Source organism: Pipra filicauda, unplaced genomic scaffold, assembly GCF_003945595.2.
Source record: "Pipra filicauda isolate LSUMZ 115617 unplaced genomic scaffold, ASM394559v2 scaffold87_size3191425_pilon, whole genome shotgun sequence".
In the NCBI taxonomy this organism is placed as follows: domain Eukaryota; kingdom Metazoa; phylum Chordata; class Aves; order Passeriformes; family Pipridae; genus Pipra; species Pipra filicauda.
The window spans coordinates 592,992-612,468 of record NW_024105064.1 but is presented as its reverse complement, the minus strand read 5'-3'; the positions used below and the strand labels follow the sequence as shown (position 1 = coordinate 612,468).

Here is a 19,477-nt window from a genome sequence, read left to right as displayed (position 1 = left end):
GATCTCACAGTACTTTGTTCCCTCTTTGGGACTGAAAGGGGGAGCACAAATGGGTGTCTCTCCCAGTGGAAATGACCCAACCTGGATTCCCCAGGACAGCCCAAGCACCATCCTGGTGACCCCGGGCATGAGCTGCAGGGAGAGGCCACATTCCCACGTGCTCAGAGGAGCAGGGCTCTGGCATTTCATTCCCACACCCACCCACTGCCCATATCTACAAGGAAATCATTTCACCCTGCAATACAAAGCAAAAGGTAATAAAAGCTTTCCAAGGGAGTGGTGGGACCAAGCTGGTGCCTGGCACAGCTCTTTCAATCCTGCTGTGAAAGGGAGCATGAGGCCAGAGCCCAAGATGCTGCTGCAGGGCAGGCAGGGCTGGCAGCCTGCCCAGCACAGATCCTCTCCCCAGCATCCACCTCCCTCCCTCGTGTCTCCTTGCAGCCTGCACAGCAGCAGGAAAGCCAGATATCCCCCTTCCAGCAGGGAAAAGGCAGCAGCTGCCCCCCCTACCCCTGCTCTTGCTGGTCCTTGTGGGGTTTTTCCCCTCCAGTGCTGGGGACACACACACAGGTTCTGGCTGGGAACGAGCCAGTGGGTGTTGATGGAGCACAGAAACCAAGGAATTCCCTTCCAAGAAAGGTGGCTCATCCCCTCTGCCTCTCCAGAGACAGGGAAACACTGATGTCCTTCCTGGGGACAGCAGTGGGCACAGCAGTGGGCACAGCAGCCCGGGGATGGTCTCACTCCCTGCACACAATGGGACAGTGACTTCTTTGTGCCCAGGATAAGCCATCAGGAGGGAGAAAGCACTGGGTATAAAATAGCTTTGAGCCATGCTAGAGGCAGTAAAATCTACCTGGCAAGTCTCAAGATTTCCCTGAGCTGAGCAGTCCCTGCAAGGAACAGTCAATCCACTGTTCAATTGTACTTCTGTTTCTTTTCAAAAATCAACAATTCAAACAAACAAAAAAAAATCATTTAGACCATTTTTGAACGACACAGAAATCAGGGAAGAAAGGTGAACAGGGGGGAACCTGGACCAAACAGACCCAGTGAGGTTCAGTCCTGCTCTGTGGGGAGGGAGCAGGATCTGGGGGTGGTCCAGGATAACCAAGGGATGGGAAAATGTGCCTTGCACTGCCCCAGCCTCAGAGAGAGAAGGTTGTGAGTGATGTGCTCACTCCATACCAGGGGCCCACGTCTAGCAAGAAATGTTGAATCATTTGGTTTCTCAAGATTACACAGGGATGGCAACATTCCTTTCTGTCCAGAACCAACTCTTTGAGACAGGCCCTGTACGAGACCCAGAAACCAACAGCAGGAAATTAATGCTCAGAGTAGGCTGGGCTTCAAAGCAGAAAAGCCACCTCTACACACCTAGAAACAGAGCCAGAGGGTAATGAGAGATCTCTCCCATTCCAGTCCTTTGCATCACTCCATTATAAATCCTGTTACCTGAATAGCTCCCGAAAGCACCACCTGCCTCTCCCCTCTGCTCATCAGTCATCTCTTCTCCCGCTTCCCACTCCAGCCCTGCTTTTAAGCCAGCCTGCTATTCTCAGAGCAGCCTCCCAGCTCGTGTTTGCTAAGCTGATGCCTCCCCTGCTCCAAGGAGTGCCATCCCTGCAAATTATTACAGTAATAAAGCCACTGGCTGTGCTACATTTGCTCTCTGTTATAAAGCACAGCCTTTCGAGTACAACTCCGTGGGGACAGCCCAGAAAGGTGAGGAGCTGTGCGGCGGGATTCGAGCCCTGATTAAGGAGCAGACACATCTCTCCCCCCTCTCCAGCACTGCAGGTTTAGGTCTTGATTTTCAGCAATCAAATCTTGTTCCCTATTCACTCACCCCCCTCGCTCCAAACCCACACAGCGTTACCAATCATTCACTTCTCTCTTAACACGCTTAAAATCCTTATCTACAAACCCCAGCCCCACGTTCCAGCACTTACCCACTCTGGTCTCCTTTCTTCCTTTGCAAGGGACTCCTTTCAACGCTGCAGCCTCATTAGGTAGAGCCTGAATCCTCTGCAGCTGGAAGCACCTCGCTGATCTGGCCCAAATACTCTGTGAGATTTAACTTGAAAGCTTTACATAACTGGTTTGATGGGACAGGTGAGCACAGCGTCTGACACCGCGGGATTGATCCGCCGGCTGAGGGAGGAACGGGCAGTTCAACAGCGTCTGACTTCAGCTTTGGGCTTTCCAGCCCGAGCACTGTTCTGACCCTGCCATTTTCCATGTGATTTCCTGGTTATTTTAAGGCAGGACACGCCTGGTGATTGACCTGGAACCGCTCGTTCTCTCCACGAGGTGTGAACGATAATGAATTAACGCCCGGCTCCACCGGCAGCGTCGTTAACCAGCACAAGTGGAAGGGCCTTTTGTCAGAGCTGGGACTGAACTATTCATCTGAACAGAGGAGGATTCCAGCTCACTTTTCCCCCCAGGTCGATGGAGCTGCACACAAATACAGCAGCCCAGGTGCCAGGCCCTGCTCGTGTCACTCAGTTCATCAGAGCCTTGGTGCCCTTCAGGGTTTTGTCAATCTGTGGCAGCCAGTGACCTGATTTCCCAGCTCTTTTTGCCTTCTGATGCTTATTAAAAGAAAATCACCGAGTGGAAATAGAGGCCCTGGGGAAGGTGGGTTGAGCATTTGGACTTTACTTCCTGAAGTACCAGGTGAGACACAGCTCTGCTAAAAAGCCTTCCCAAAGCATTCTGCACACACTACAAACTTCCCTCTTAGAGCAGAGAAAAATCCCTTGATAGGATTTGTGTGTAATTAGCTGGTTTATTCATTTAACAGGTCTAATTCAGAGATCAGCTAAGTGTGAAAAGTGCACTGTGCTTCAAATCTGCCACGGGGTGCAACCAGCCCAGCCCAAGGCCCTGGGAAAGGACAAAGGAGTGTGAGAGGAGGCTTTTTTAGTGTGCTGAGCTGGGGCTGGTAAATTTGGTATTTATAGCAAAGCTCTTCTTAAGAGGAGCCTGACAGAGGAGATAAATCTCCTGAGGAGACACCGTTGCCAACTGCCCAAGGAAGGGATGTTTTCATTGCACTGGGCACCCTGGGGAGGTTTTTTTGGGACCAGCTGTGCTGTAGCTGCTCTCAGGCTCCACCTGCTGAACTGGCCACAGGACCTGGGGAAGCCCAAGTGTGGCCAGGCCCAAATTCCCCTCACTCCCACGGGATGCTGGTCCATGTGCATTTGGACACTGGATCCAAACACACCCACATCCCAGGTGACAGTTCAGTGTTCTTCCCACACCCTGGGGCCACATTCCCCCAGGAATGAGCTCCCCTTTGCACTAATTACAGCACTAATTACACACAACAGCCATCACCTTCCTCCCTCCACGGGTTCAGGGACAGGGAAGGTGCCAGAAACTCCTCCTTTCCCACCTGAGGGATGTTGAGCATTCTTAGTGCTGCAGCTTCTCAGTCTTCACATAAGATGAGGTGTTTTAGAACCAGCAACAGCAGATGAGTCTTTCTAGTTCAAAAGCACTGACCAACAGCAACCAGGCTTCTCCCCCACAGCCCTTGGTGCTAAACCCTTTCCTAGCTCTCACACCAGTCCTAGGCAGCTGGAAACCATCCCAGCAGCTCACCAACATCTCTGCTCTGGCCTCTGCCCTCCCCTGTGCAGGTTTGTTCAGGGAGACAACACCCCATCCCTGCCCCTCAGCATTTCACAGCACCTACTGAAATAAAGTGGTTTTTCCCCCAAACTAGAACTGACGATATTCTCTAAGTTTAAGGCAGATGATGACACGTTCCCTGCAGCATCAGTGGCTTTAACGTTTTCCACCCTAGCGATTTAAAAGACACACAAAACTGGTTTGTGACGCTACACTGCAACGCCCGCAGCATCCACCGGAGGGCAGCGTTGTGCTCCTCACGGATAATGAACATTCCAGCCACGGGGGACCCTTTCCTGGAACCGAAAGACCAGGAACAGTCATTAAGTGAAGCGGAAATTAGTATTTTTATTACAAATCTGCCATTATGAAAAAGAAGAAAAAAAAAAAAAAGAAAGCAAGAAACAAGAACTGGTTTAGACAACCCCTTCCTTAGTTGTGTAATAATTTGATTTTTCCTGACTAGAAAGGGACTAAGGTCACAAGTCTGATCCCCAGTTTTCTGGGGATGCTGCTCTGATGGTGACCACACAGAGCAACAGAACCACCGTGGGGACAGAAACACCAAACAAACTCTTGCCAAAGCCTGGGAGAAAGGAATTCTTCCTCCTTGTCTCCACGAGCAGTGATGTGCCACATGCTTTGCCATCTCTCCCTGCCTGCCCTGCCCAGCCAAACCAGCAGAGCCAGAGCCTGAAGGGAGCAAAGGGCTTTGGAAATACAAGGATCAGCTCATCAGCCTTTTGTTCACCCTGCTCTCACACAGCTGGCAATGCCCTCAAGTCTTTCCTTCTCCCCTGGGAAAAACAGTTCCTGGACACTGATAGAGTAAAAATCAAAGTGCACCTCTGGGGTCAACCCCAAATTACACCTTCTGTCAGTGCCATCAGCAAAGCCCAGGGGCTGAGGAGCAACTCTGTGGCACAGCTCACACCTCAGGGCTGTCACTGGGATGTTTCAGCCACACTGACAGGACTGACCAGCCAAGATGTGCAGCAGGCCCTGGCAAAGGTCACAACTCCTGTCAGGATACACCTCAGCTTTGATACATGAGGGAAATCTGAGCTTTTCCTTCTCCCCTGCAGAATCACTATTGATCCATGGGTTCAAAACCTATTCTTAGTCTCCCTTCCCAATGACTGAACAGATCCTTGAAGGCCAGCTTGGTGCAGGCACCTCCCCTGAGCTAGTTGTCACCTTGTCACAAAGCAACAGCCCAGCCCCTGGCACAGGAACAGTTCATCTCTCCCTCCTTCCAGAACAGCTTTAAACCAGGATGTGATGGGAGGGTGGGGAGGCCCTGGCACAGAGAAGCTGTGGCTGCCCCATCCCTGGGAGTGTCCAAGGCCAGGTTGGACAGGGCTTGGAGCAACCTGGGACCGTGGAAGGTGTCCCTGCCCATGGCAGGGGGTGGAACAAGATGGGCTTTAAGGTCCCTTCCAACCCAAACCATTCCATAATTCCATGATGCAGAGGGGGGTATCCCCTGCCCCCCATCTCCTCCAAATAACTCAAAACCACACGTTGTTGGGTTGTTTGATGCTTTTATTTATCACATGTAAAAACACTACTAACTCTGTCTGCAGGTACCTCTTGCTGCACTGCAAATCACACAGCTCCAAACATTGACAGGCAGAGAAAGGAACTAAAGTGTTGATGCCCAGAACCACAATGTCAGGATCCCTGAGGGTGTTAAATACACAGAACCCCCTCGAGGACTGTTCTACAGAAGCAGTAGAGCATTACAATTAACACATCAGAGTTGGTGAAAACACTGGGTGAAGGGATCATCTAGGGGGGAAGAGGACCTGCAGACTGGTCTTTTCCTTCAGCTGCCCTTAACTTTCTAGTACAGGTAACTGTGATCTAAGTAAATGACTGGTGCTCAAAGCCAGAACAGGGGTCGACTGATCCACACTTAGTTGACACGAGGGTTCCTGAAGTTCCTCCCAGCAAAGCGGGCCTTGCTGCCAAGCTCCTCCTCAATTCTGGGGGGAGGCAAGAGAGCACTGGGGGTCAGCAGACAGCAGAGAGCTCCTGCACCAGCACAGCCACTGGCCTTACACTGAAACCCTCAACCTACGTGGTGCTGAAGGCACTGCCAGTGACAAACCAGTTCCCACCAGTCACAGAACTGCCCCGTCGGGTCAGTGCCCCCCATCTGGCAGAACTCAACCCAAACATTTTAAATGCTTGCCCAGGGGAACTGCCCCATGCAGAGAGAAAGACAATCTCACATCCAGGATCACAGGATGCTTTCTGTGATGTTCCCTTCAGTGTGTCTGTTAAGGACCTCACCCATCCAGCTCAGCCTTCAGCCACCCCTACAAAGCACCGGCCCAAAAGCACCTCTGCCAGGGTCACTTTATGTCCTTCAGCTGCAGGGTGTTTCTGAGAGGCAGAAGACCAAGCTGTGCCCCCCAAAGCATTACTGGAGCATTCATTCTATGCCAGGCTCAGCCCTGTTCCCCTTTCCCAAGGCTCACCTCAGCAGCTGGTTGTACTTGGCTAAACGCTCGGATCGGCAAGGGGCACCAGTTTTGATCTGAAAGGGAAATCACAAAGTTAGTGAAGAACTACAGCAGAAACCAGGCCAGAGGGGCCAACACAAAACTATTCAGAGAAACAAGCATAATTATGTAATAATAATTTAGTGATAAGCTTTATTTGAGCATCAGGCTCAATATCTAAACACTCAAACACAAGAGGTTTGGGAGCAATAAAGATTATTCATTTGCTATCAGCCTCAGGATCAGGAAATCCCAGTACACCCACTGGAGTTGACAAAGGTTTTTTAAATTGGTGGTTAAAGGTGAGTTTGCAGAAGATAACAATTTTCCTGTCACACTCCTGTGAGTCAAATCAGCTCCCTGTGTACACCTGAAGGCAGAGCAGCCCCCAGCTGCAGTGCAGCATGGCCTTGGCTTCACCACCAAATTAGCTCATCAAGCAAAAAAGCCAAACTGCAGCAGGTAGATACCAACCTGACCAGTGCAGAGACCCACTACCAGGTCAGCAATGAAGGTATCTTCTGTCTCTCCAGAGCGGTGACTCACCATCACACCCCAGCCGTTGGACTGGGCCAGCTTGCAGCTGGAAGAGATAAAGACCTCATTAGGTTCACACCGTGCCCATGTGCCCAGCAGCCTTTGCTCTGGTGTCAGTGCCAGGTGGCAGCATTCCTGGCTTTGGCAGGACAGAACTGCCCTCTGGGACAGGTCAGGATCACGTGACAAGGCGGTGACCGAGAGCCGCTTTCACGCGTGCTCAGACCCTGTGAGGTTGTTCCGTGTGCACCGTGACACCAACACCATGAAGGTACAAGTTTACTTGCAATATCCTCTCTCAGTTAATAATTGTTCTCCCTTCACAGATGCCCCACCAACAGATTTCTGTTCCCCTGGATCTGGTCTGTATGTTCACCTCCCTCAGTTAAAACAACCCCCATGCCTGGCCTGGCCAAGGGGGGAGAACTTACGCTTGCAGGGACTCTGTCACGGAGCCGATCTGGTTGACCTTGAGCAGGAGGCAGTTGCAGGCTTTCTCCTCCACAGCCTTGGCAATGCGCTTTGGATTGGTCACAGTCAGATCATCACCAACCACCTGGATGCCAGCACTGCCAGTGAACTTCTTCCAGGCAGCCCAGTCATCCTGGTCAAACGGGTCTTCAATGGACACCACTGCAGAGGGATACCAGCAGCTTTTAGACAACGCCAGCCTGAAAGGTCTTGTTTGAATGCAGTGGTACCAAAGTGCTGCAGCCAAGCACTACCCACTTTGAAGAACATTCCTAAGACCCCTAAGAGGCTGATTGAGGGAGGAGCTCTCAATCCCTCCTGTAAGAGAGGCTGCACAGCAGCTCTTTCTTTCAGCAATCAACCCCTACCCACCACTACCGTGCTTCTTGTTAATGAAGAACTCACCGGGGTAGCCCTTGACAAAGCCCTTGTACAGGTCAGCCAGCTGGTCAGGAGTGATGTATCTGCTGGGGTCATCGGGGGATTTGAAGTCCAGGTCATACTTCCCATCCCGGTAGAACTCTGAGGCAGCCACGTCCATGCCAATGACCACCTTGTCGGTGTATCCGGCCTTGGCGATCGCCGTCTTCAGCAGCTCCAGGGCTGGAACACAGGGAGGGATCTCTGAGCTCCTGCCAAACATCTTAACCCAAAAGCTGCTCATTTCCCAACAGCAGCACGTTCACTTGGCAAAGAATCTCCATTACCCACTCTGGAAAGCCCAAAGGCTGCACAGAAAAGGTTCTTAAACTCTCCCACTTCTGAACTGACTGGAACAAGATATTACTCTAATACTGCTTTTAGCTTGTAATACCCTTGAGACACCATTATGGGATTCCTAATCTTTTCAGGCAGGACTACATGTCAGCCCAGAAAGCTTAATGCTAGGTGATACCACATCCTCCTTCAGCTTTATGCATGTGGGCAGGAAGCACTGGCTGCACTCTAATCCCTTTTAGCTCCACATCAAGTGCTGCCCACAGAAGCGGTGAGCATCCAAACTCTGACAGGAAAGGGGATACAGCCTGCCTCTGCACAGGGCACCCCTCTTGGCATCTACCTGTTCTCCACTTGCACATTTATTTGCAGAAGAGGGGAGAGAATCACTCAGGAAAAGTCTCTGGATACTGCTCACTTACTGTGCTACTGTTTGGCAGAGCTCAAGCGAGGGAACTCAGTATGATCCAACCAGTAAAACGATCCCCATTACCCCTGAGTGAAGCAGCTGGGATCAGCCAGGCTATCTGCAGTAGGAAGCTTAGATCAAATGGTTTTATTTCTTGTTTGTTTGGTTTTTTTGTGGTCTTGGTTGGGTTTTGTAAGATGCTAATGTAGCACAGACTGCAAAAGCAGCTGCCAGCAACAGAAATTCCTTGGGCTGTAACGGTCATTCAAGGTCATCCTCACTGAGGTCTGTGAGGGTACAGACCCAGCAAAGCTGCATGTGACAGGGACTCAGAAATGGCCCCATTCCTGGTGCTGCCTCAGTATCTTCAGTGTCAGGAAAGGCAGTGCAGTTTAGAAGTCACCCTGAACAACAACATAACTAACAGGTGTAAAGTAACAAGCAACTTAAGAGTTGTAGTATTCTACTGCCTTATTAGCAGCTCCATTTCTGTGAGAGGCAGAAAAACAGCTCCTCTGGCACAGTTTTTGTAGGAACAGGTATTTCACTTCCCACAGACAAACTGCCTCTCCCACAGGTTCCTGAACAGAACTGTTTGGCCATGGAAGCAGTAACTGCCTCAACTTCCCAGGCAAGCCTTTGTGCACTCCCACACATGACCAGGCAGAGCACAAACTGTTTTCCTCCCCTGTCAGCAGAAAAACAACTCCAGTGATCTTTGACTACTGGTTCTGGGAGACCTGCAGTGCACAGATGTTTCCACATCACTTTTCAACTGGAAGGACACAAGATTCCCTTAAGCTGCCACAGGAATGGAACTAATGAGGCACTGAGGTTAAAGCCACCCTTGTCAAGCTGCATAAGCTGATGTCCAAGGGAACACCTGACCACATCAGTAGAGCATCTCGGGATGTCTGTCAGGCTAAGAAGCAGAGCCAAGAAACAGCAGCAAGTCCTACACCTTTGAACCTGTTGATCCTGCTTTCCATTGATATTGGGCAGGCGTGGTCTTAATTCCCCAGCTTTCGGTTACAGCTCCTCCTGCATTTAGCTCATTCTTACCTTCTTTGTTTTCCAGGATGTTGGGGGCAAAGCCACCCTCATCCCCCACGTTGGTGGCATCCTTGCCATACTTCTCCTTGATGACATTCTTGAGGTTGTGGTAGACCTCTGCCCCGATGCGCATGGCCTCCTTGAAGCTCTCGGCACCCACGGGGAGGATCATGAACTCCTGCATGGCCAGCTTATTGCCAGCATGGGAGCCACCGTTGATCACGTTGAAAGCCTTGGAGCAACCAAAAAAAGCCAAGTTAGAACGTTTCAGGGGAACTTGATAACAGCATTTATGCCCATGAGGCACCTGGTCAGACCAAGGCTTCAGCCCCACCAAGAGACTCACAGGAACTGGGAGAATGACTTCTGCGTTTCCAGCAAGGTCAGCGATGTGACGGTACAAGGGGACACCCTTCTCAGCAGCACCAGCTTTGCACACAGCCAGAGATACACCCAAGATGGCATTGGCACCAAATTTGGCTGAAAGAGAAGGAATTGTTTATGGAAATGTCTTTATAAAGACACTCAGCAATGCCAGCCCCACAGTTTTAATTATGGCAGTGCACAGCACATGCCACACACTACCCATTTCTGATAAAGTAAGTTAGAATTCTATAAACCCTTCTTAACCTTTCCACCCCCTCGGGACAACACTTACATTTATTCTCAGTCCCATCCATTTCCAGCATCAGTTTGTCAATCTTTTCTTGCTCCACAACGCTGACGTTCTGCAGAGAGAAGCAAGCAAAAACCACTGTTTGACACAAACACACGTCCACAAACTCTCACCGACCCCCCACTGCATCTCCACCCCTGGGCAGGCACCAAAACTTGCCATCATCACACAGCAGAACCTCTGGCCTCTTGCAGCAGACCAAGGCTGACAGGCAAGCTGGATGTGCAATCACTTCACATATTACCTAGTTTTGCACCATCCTTTGTAAGCAGGGCTTGGAGCCCACAAAGAACTCAGGAATCTCACACAAGCAGACTTTTCTAGATCCCTCAGATTCCCTTCCAAATTACCCAGTTTGGATGAAACCCAGCCTCTCCTCATCATTCAGCCACTCAAGTGTAAAGCACACCACTGCAGCTCCCAGGTGCTTATGTTCCTACACACTGCACCACCAGGCTGCCAGAGATGGTTTGATCATGTATTAGATATGCATTCATTAAGTAAATTAAGTAAAACAATTGCTGTAGTCAGTTTGTTCACATGCACCCCAATCCACTAACACCCCCCATGTCACACAGTTCCTCCAACCACCCTGAGGGGTGGTTTGGCCACACTGCCTGGCTTTAGGTGAGGTTAGGGAAAGGCAGATTGCTCCTACCTTGCTAACCAGTGCAGGTGCAATCGTTTTATTGACGTGCTCAACAGCTTTTGAGACACCTGGAAGGAACAAGCAGATCAGACACTGGTCAACCACACAGGTTATGCAGGTGTTAGTAGGGATCTCAGGAGCAGTAACATCTCAGGAATACCACCTCATGCTACTCCAGCCCCAATCCAACCTGAGCTCACAGAGAGGTCACCCCGGCTGAGTGGGAGCTGCCTGAAGGACACACTCCCAGGAATGCCTGTGCAGGGTTAGTCTGCAAGGCCATGCACTGCAGGAGCTCAGCCAAGTGACAGGGCTGCACTGAAAGCACATCCATTACCTGTGTGCACAGGGCTGTCCCCAGGAACTCGTTAACATACTTAACAGCTCTGGAGACACCTGACAGAAGCCAAACAGGACAACAGAATCAAGAGGGACAGGAAGACTCACAGCCAACCCCACAGGCATGCAAGAGAAAGGACACACACAGCTAAACAGACCTACCAGCCAGCACGAGCCTGACACTGAGCAGTGGACCAGAAACAAAAGGTTCAAAGAGCAAAGGAAATTGTGCAAGGCTGTATTTCAGTTTTCCACCCAGGTCTCCATAATTCTGCCAACAGCACTTTGGACCCAAACCTCAAGTGGCTGAACGACAGCATTTACAGAAGGTTTTAGGATGGGCTACTCATAGAATCTATGAAAAGGGGGAAAGAAAAAGGTTTCCCCAGAAGTTAGGTATGCAGCAGCTCAGGCATTTCACCATCTGCTATCATTTTGTAGCTTTGCTAAAGCTTCACCCTAGCACATGTTTTACTGTGCAGTGTTTAAACATTTCCAAAAACCCCATGTTCAGAACAGTGAATGCTAATTAACTGCACCCTAAACCACATTAATTGCTTTTCCAAATAGTCTAAGTCTGCAGATTTATATTACAAAAGGCCTACCAGTTATCTGCAACTCATCCCATTTGGTGATTATTTTTTCACAACTCCTGTTATCTCCCAGCTGACAAAGCCCTTCAGCTGCCACAGCCTGTTAACCACTGTCTAGTTAGATACCATTAAGAACTGCCTGTAGGATCAGACTTAACAGGTCTAAGCACACACACATTTAGCACAGTGAGGTAAGTACACATTTACTCTTCTCAAGAAGTGGTGCCCTGGGTAAACAGCATAAGCTCTTCAGCTTTTTGGGATATTCAGTCATCCAGGAGTTTATTCTGTGTTAAAAGCATTAACCACCATGAATCTTCTAAGACAAGGCTCTCCAAGTTAATTCAGTAGTTATCCACTCTAATTGCTCTTTCTTAATAGGCAAAAAATATTTCAGCTTCCTTTCACCTGACTGGCAAAAGAGTCTGAAAGTAATTCCCTCTCCCAGCCAAAAGTCAGGATGATTGCTTATACTTGGAAGGCATCACAAATGCTTTTAGAGCAGCAAGTTAGAAAGGAGCCCTGACTGTCCAAGCTCTCAGAATGGTCATAAGAACTACAATTAGGATGTGTATTAGGTAATGACATCTTGTTTGCAGCTTTTCATTCTCACCCATACTTGTTCCCCAGCCAGCCTGGTGACTGCTGTGTTTAATTTCCTTTCAGAGCACACAGTCAGTCCCCAGACAAGTAAAATATTAACACCATTAACACAGACCTAAGTATCCTGGCTACCTGCAATGACAGACAGAATTGAGAGTGGCTTTAACTGCTGTGCACCCAGAAATAGAAGCATCCCCCAGGATTACCAGTGCAGAGCTGCACATTAGCTGTGGACAGCAGCTGGCATAAAACCTCAGGTTCAGGATTTAACATGCAGGGATCTAAGGAGTCTACAGTGACAGAGCTGAGAGATTTAAGGGTTCTTTGAGAATTTGGCCCATGGAAAGACCTTGTGAGTGGCTCCAAGCCTTTTGGAGGAGGCAGTGTGAATGTCCTCATGACACCCTGCTGATGTACTCTGACACACACACAGGGCAAGGGGAGCAGCATAACAGAGGACATTTGGGCACACTGTACAGAGACACTGGCACCTGCCTGGCCTGTCCAAGCTCCACAGACCCACCTGTGCAGGTACAGTGACCTCCAGCACGAGGCAGCTGCACTGCTGGAGGCAGAGTCACCCTGCACATCATCCCCAGAGAACCAGCCCAGCAGCCTCTGCTTTCCCTGTGCCCCAACCCACAGCTGTCCCCTCCCTGTCCATCTCCACTGGCCCTGCTCACTTGCCATGCCTTGTACAGAACACAGACAGCAGCACAGGAGCCCCATGTCCTCTGCTAGAGTGCAGCAGCAGCACCTGCAGGGACACAGCCCCTGTGACAGGGCTCTCTGGGGACCCACACTCAGGGTTACCTTTGCCCAGGTAGCGTGTCTTGTCATTGTCACGAAGCTCCAGAGCTTCATAGATTCCAGTTGAGGCACCACTGGGAACAGCAGCTCTGAACAGACCTGTGCACAACACAAAAATGAAATGTCTTGGCACGTTCAAACCCACAAAACACCCTACACCCATAAACCATCCCAACCTGCCCATACTTCCAGCCCCGGAGATGGGAGAGGAAGTCTCTAAACCACATCTCTGCTCACGTGTACAGTGATTCTAAGAGGGTTGTCTGCTCCTTTACAGCATCACCAGTTTATCAGTGTTTCCCTCACACTGACTCATTCTCTTCCACTGTGCATTTCAAGTGTTTAAGTTACAAAATCATCCATTCTTTTTCCAAAAAGGCAGCTTTATTCGCTGGATCTACTTTTGAGCTCAGTCTGGCAGGCAAGCTCTTAAATTCTAAGATATGGCATAAAAGGGACAATTAAGAGGTCTATTTTGTTAATGTGAGTTCTGAGCTCTTCTGACAACAGCAGAGCCACCCAGACAGCTCATTCCTCCAGCCAAGGATGCTGAACTTGGAGCAAATCTGCACACTGGAGTCTGTTCTGCCTGTGGTTCAAGATGCCAGCTTCAGCCTCCAGTCTTTCCCTTATCCCACTAAATCAAAGAGCTTAGTGGGGGCAGTCTCATTAAATGACTGCATTAATCCTTTGAGGCAGAAAGATCAGCTCTTTAGTCAGTGTATTAAAGGCATTGTGTTTGCTCATTCCACCAAAGCACGTTGGTATGAGTCTGCACAATGCCTTTGTCAGATCCTATCAGATGTGGGATGAACAACTCACAAACCAAGGGAAAGTCCTACAATAATTAAAAATATAAGATGTTATATGTGAAGGCCCAATTAGACAAGTTCTTTAGTCACGCCTGAGTTCTCACACAGAGAAGAAACCATTACTCAAAATTCAACTCTGCAGCAGGAGACTTTCATTACAGCAAGTGACTGCCAGACAAAGTGCAGTCACCCAGAGTTTGGGGAGCACTGACCACCAGGACCATCAGCAGCTGCTCGAGGACAGGAACAAAGGCCTTAACTTTAGTTTGCAAGTGCTATCCAGTTTATGCTTGGGGCAGGGGAAGGCAGGCAGGTTTGGAACTGCACTGGCACAATTTAGACTGTAAGAAGCAGCACACTTCAAAAAGCCCTGCATTGTCTAGGCCAGGAACTTGAGCTCAGCAAACTCATCCCAGGAGAATGAGGCAGAGGTTTTTCCTGCCAGTCTCAACAAGTTCTATGTATGGAAGAAAAAGTAAGCACAATTGCAAGGCTAGAATGGGATCATTTGTTCCATCAGATACAAGAAAGGAATGAACCCCTACAGCTGAGGACTCACCTTTGTTGGTGTAGAGGTCTACCTCAACAGTGGGATTCCCACGAGAGTCAAAGATTTCACGGGCGTGGATCTTGGTGATGGACATCTTTAATACCTGAAAAGAAGATTTTAGCATTACTCACGGAATGGGTTGGAAGTTTCCTTCTGATCATCTCGTTCCACCCCCTGCCATGGGCAGGGACACCTTCCACCAGACCAGGTTGCTCCAAGCCATGTCCAACCATTCCCAACTTCCAGGGATGGGGCAGCCACAGCTTCTCTGGGCAACCTGTGCCAGTGTCATCACCTTTATCATTAAAAAACCCTCTTCCCTATATCCAAGGGAGAATCTCTTTTGATGTTTTAAGTGACCTCATTGCAGTATCATGAGACCCTGCACAAACAGTAGGAGCAGATGACGTGAATGCAAGCTCCTGGTAGGCAGCAAACTTCTCTAGAGAAATTGTCTGAATGGAAAATGGGAGCTTCAGCAGGGAAGGGAGGAATCTCTAACTAACAATACCAGACGTGCCTTTCTGGTGTCAGGTCACAGTGTCCTCACAGTTATCAAGTGGTAATTCCTTTGAAATATGGCATCTTCCTAATTCCCAGGAGTCCCCAAGTCTCTGGGTAGGCTCTGCACAGTCACCACTGAGTTGGGGTGACCATCATGTTGCAGCTTAAGCTGCAGGTGAGCAGAGCAGGCAGAGCCCCATCCCACACCCTTCCCACCACAACCTGCCAGTGCCACTCCCCAGCTCCTCGGGCTCCCCAGAGGCTGGTTGTGTGTGACTTTTAGCAGCTTCAGCTGGCCACAGGCACAACCAGCACCACCCAACTCTCACCAGGCCTGTCCCAGTCCCTCTCCCACACAGCCCAGGGGTGCCAGGGACACAGAATCCCCCTCAGGCCCCCTGCCCAGGGACCTCACAGGCCTTGCACTGCTCTAAGCAGGCAGCAACTGCTGCAAGCATCAGCTTGAATTTTATATCCTGTAATAATACCTGCAGGCATGAGACCAGTTCAAAAACATCACACTGCAGGAAAACAACTTAAACTTGGTGGGAGTTCAGAGTCAAATGTTGGGAAAAGTCTCAACTTAGATGAGAAGAACAGTCTAAACCCAGAAGGCTGGTTTCAGAGAGAGATCTCTCACCACATAAGAGCAGCCAAGCAATCCTAATACAGGAAATCTCTGCTACCAGTTAGAGTTCTTTTTGATAACGAGTCTGAAGTGCACCAGCTCTTAGTATGCACAGCAGCTGCTCAGAGCCAAACAGAGCCTGTGTCGAAACAGAAACAGCCACAGCTCTAATTAAGGGCTTGCATTAATAGTTACACCCTGTTGAGTATTTACAGGAAGAGTTTTTCCTTTTAACTTTTCCTCTTAAAAGGAAGAAAATTCACCACAATGTTCTGAATACTTCCTTTTCCCCCTTCTCACTTCTACACACATAAGAAAACTCTTACGTAAGCTTGGCTAGATTTTAAAAACCAAGTCATACACATGCTTGTAAGCCACTCACTGGCACCAAATCCAGCCCATCTGCAGAGAATAAAGCTCAGCCTCAGAAGCAGAACTATCTGGAATCTGGCTTTTTGGCAAGCCAGTGTGGGTGGCAACTCTGTTTACAGAAATGGTCATGAATCCACAGTTACTGCAAAGTTAAGAAAACACGACCTTAGAAATGCTGCTGTTTGTTCTGAGTCTGTGTGAGGAGTCACTTCACACACTCAGTTCTTCCTCCACAGCAAATTCCTCCCCCTGAAGCTAAAAACACAGGCAGCCATTTGCCTTGTCCCCTTGGCTTTCAGATGTCCCTTCCAGCTGTCCTGCCCCTGTATGTTGTATAACCTCTAACATTTTCAAGTGCCTGTTTAGAGTCAGACCCACACACTGACAGATGATATGACTAATCTAGGAAGCAACACAACTTACTTGGAGTTGACCTTCACGTTGCCACTACTGAGCTTCAACCAGTGAATAACACACAAGCTAGAAATAAATCCCTGCAACTCTCCAGTTATCAGTCCCACCCACACTAACACTTATCTCTGCAGGTGCACTGAGCAATGGCTACCAGGAAGAGTCCCCGTTTATCCAGAGAGAGTTTATTAGGCTGGCACTTTCATTTTCAGAGCTGTGGCTCTGTCACAAAACTTTAGGTGCCTTATTCTTTGAAAGCACAGCCAGCTCACAGGAAGTCTTAGCACAATGCAAGAACTGTTTGTTGACCTCCACAAAGGAGGCACTTCAGGAATACACACTCCAAGAGCTTCCACCGGGAATGTCTGCCAGGTCTGACACTACTGAGCATCCTTGACAAACGACCTCTCCAGAAGTCCCTCCCTTTCCTGCACAAAGAGCCATTTCACAGCACCACTCCAGAAATCCTTCACACTTTTTTCTTGCTCATTTTGCAAACCCCCTCACTCCCGTGCTCAAGGAACAGTTTTCCCACTGAGCTATAGGGTAAAACTGAAGCTGTTTAGCTCCCCACAAGCTCAGCACTATGAATCCTGCCTCAATCAATTCAATCAACTCATCTAGAACACGAGGGGCAGCCTGAGCACAGGTTTAACTGTGGAAATGCTGACTGAAGGCAGGAGAGGTCACCAGCAGCACTGTCTGCTCCAGACCTTTGTCCTGAGCCCTGGAATCAGCCCAACACGCAAATACCACAGTGGTATTTAACACACACATTGCCTTAAACCTTTTTCTGTACCATAATCTGCTGACAAGGTCACTGTCTCCCTGCAGGGGAGAAGCCACACACACCAGCTTTCCTGGCCTTCCCAGGAACACACGTGTCAGCACCTACTCAAAGCTAAGTCACAACCGTCTGCCAGCTCTGAGTACTCACTCCACTATCACCTGAAGTCCAAGAAACCACCACTTATTCCCCATCTGATTCTCTGCTCTGCCCAGGAAATGCAGTATTCTCACACCGGTGGGGACTACTCCAACTGAAAATTATTTCTAAAGATTTTATTTACAGCCAACTTTATCATCAAAGCCTGTCCTTGTGAGCTGTTTTGCAGCCACATATCTGTAAAGTCAAGACAGGGTTACAAGCTGAGCACTGCAAGCATCTGAATGGAGATTTAAAAAGCAACACTAAAGTTTGGCCTTAAGGAAGAACTACCCTAGAGTCTTATTACAGAACTGCTACTTACTAGCTTTGCATGACATTTAAATGTCCTGTATGACCACAACTCTCATACCATTACCACTCTGAATAAAGTTTACTGCCCATTAGACCTTTGAGCTCGCTCTATCGGACTCAACACATCAAATCCACTGCTAAAGCACTCCTGAAAAGGGCAAATGTGCACCTTCCAACCCTACTGCTCTGCATTCCACGGGGTTTAAATTCACCTCTATCTCTGTAACGTGATACTACGGGTTCTAAACAATGCCCGGAGTAAATCGCAGACGTGTAGAACCACTTTCTCTCTCGGTGTTTAACAAGATGGAGGCCTGAACCTGCACTGCCTCAGCCCGTGGGTTTGGATGACAAACTTCAGTACTTCCTGCCAGGCTCAGACAGTCGCAGCCCTACCCTGTGACTCAGCAGGCGAGTAACGGAACAGGAGGAAGCCCAGGATCCTCTCCGGCAGTCCCTGCACGAGGCGAGAGGGTTAACACGCAATTCTTCAATTCTTTCTGCACACCTCAACGTCCAGGGATGCACATCCACGCGCAGCTGCCTTGGGATAACCAGCACTTAACCACCCGCTAAGAGACCTCAGGCACGGATTGGAGCGCCGACGGCAAAGGTTAAATATTTGAGACGGGCAGCTGAAGGACATCCACTAAAGAGGGGGAAAGTCCGAATCACCGCAGGCAATCCGAGCGCGATTGTTAATGACTAAGAGGGAGAGGTTAAACTCTGCCTTTGAGGATGCCTCGACCCAACATATCCCCCAAAGTTTGGCCCAGCCCTGACCTACCATATCTCCCCGACTGTGTCCCCGCCTTGACTCATATGACCCATCATATTCCCCCGCTTTTGCCCGCGCCTTGACCCTCACATCCCCCTGATTTCGCCCTCTAGTCCCACACGTTGGCGGGGTTCAGGCCGCCCAGACCCCCCAACCCCCACCGGTGCTGCGCGAACCGCCCTCAGCGGCCTGCACCCCTCAGGGACCACCGAGCCTCGGCACAGCCCGGCGGCACGGCTCCATCCCACGGGGGTGGCCAGGACTCCGCCGCTGCCACGCGGGGAGTCTGAACCGCGTCCCCGGTGCCCGCGGGGCGCCGAGGCCGAGGGGTGCCGGCGCACTCACCGCTGTGCCGGCAAACCCGCTGCGCAGCTCCGCCGATCTCGCCTCCCCGGCTCTGACTGAGGGCGAGCGGCCGCGCGCCCGCCCGCCTATAGCCGCCCTCGCGCTCAGCGCCCGCCCCCCGGCCGCTCCCATTGGCCGGGCCGGCCCCGCGCCGCGCTCCGATTGGCTGCCGGCGCCTCGCGCCAGAGGCGGGCTGGGGTGCGTGCGCTACGTGCCGCCGAGAGCCGGCCGGCGCCGCGTGCACAGTGCGCGCGCGTGGGGGGCGGGGCCAGAGCGGCCCATGCGGGCGGCGGGGGCGGGGGGGGCGGGAAGAGGACGGGACCATGTGACGGGGAGAGCGGGGGGGGGGGCGGGAAGAGGACGGGACCATGTGACGGGGAGAGCGGGGGGAGCCGAGTCCGCGCGAGGGACCATCGTGGAGTCGTGGAATGGTTTGGGTTGGAAGGGACCTTAAAGATCATCCAGTTCCAAACCCCTTACATAAGCAGGGACACCTTCCACTACAGCAGGTTGCTCCAGCCTGGCCCTGGACACTCCCAGGGATGAGGCAGCCACAGTTTCTCTGGGCAGCCCGTGCCAGGGCCTCACCCTCACAGCGAGAAATTCCTTCCCAATATCCCATCTAAACCTCCTGTCCTTCAGTTTGAACCCATCCCCCTGTCAATGCATGCTCCTGTAACTAGTCTTGCCCCATCATCGCTGTAAGTTCCCCTCAGGCACTGGAAGGCCGCAATTGGGTCACGTGAAGCTTCTCTCCAGGCTGAACAGCCCCAGTTCTCTCAGCCTTTCCTCACAATTGTGTCCGTCTGGGGAGCTGGGTCCAGT

The 19,477-nt window shown here is 50.5% G+C and overlaps 1 protein-coding gene across 1 annotated transcript; it reads right to left on the bottom strand.

The window, feature by feature from the left end:
- Nucleotides 1-5,172: 5,172 nt before the first annotated feature.
- ENO1 (enolase 1) lies at nucleotides 5,173-18,750 on the bottom strand. The gene is made up of 12 exons (XM_027728562.2): nucleotides 18,653-18,750; nucleotides 14,384-14,477; nucleotides 13,016-13,111; nucleotides 10,677-10,735; nucleotides 10,001-10,070; nucleotides 9,689-9,822; nucleotides 9,352-9,574; nucleotides 7,569-7,766; nucleotides 7,124-7,325; nucleotides 6,630-6,738; nucleotides 6,132-6,190; nucleotides 5,173-5,633 (listed from the first exon to the last, which is right to left on the bottom strand). The coding sequence occupies exons 2-12, from the start codon at nucleotides 14,466-14,468 to the stop codon at nucleotides 5,564-5,566; spliced, it is 1,305 nt and encodes a 434-aa protein (XP_027584363.1). The 5' UTR covers nucleotides 14,469-14,477; nucleotides 18,653-18,750; the 3' UTR covers nucleotides 5,173-5,563.
- Nucleotides 18,751-19,477: the final 727 nt, after the last annotated feature.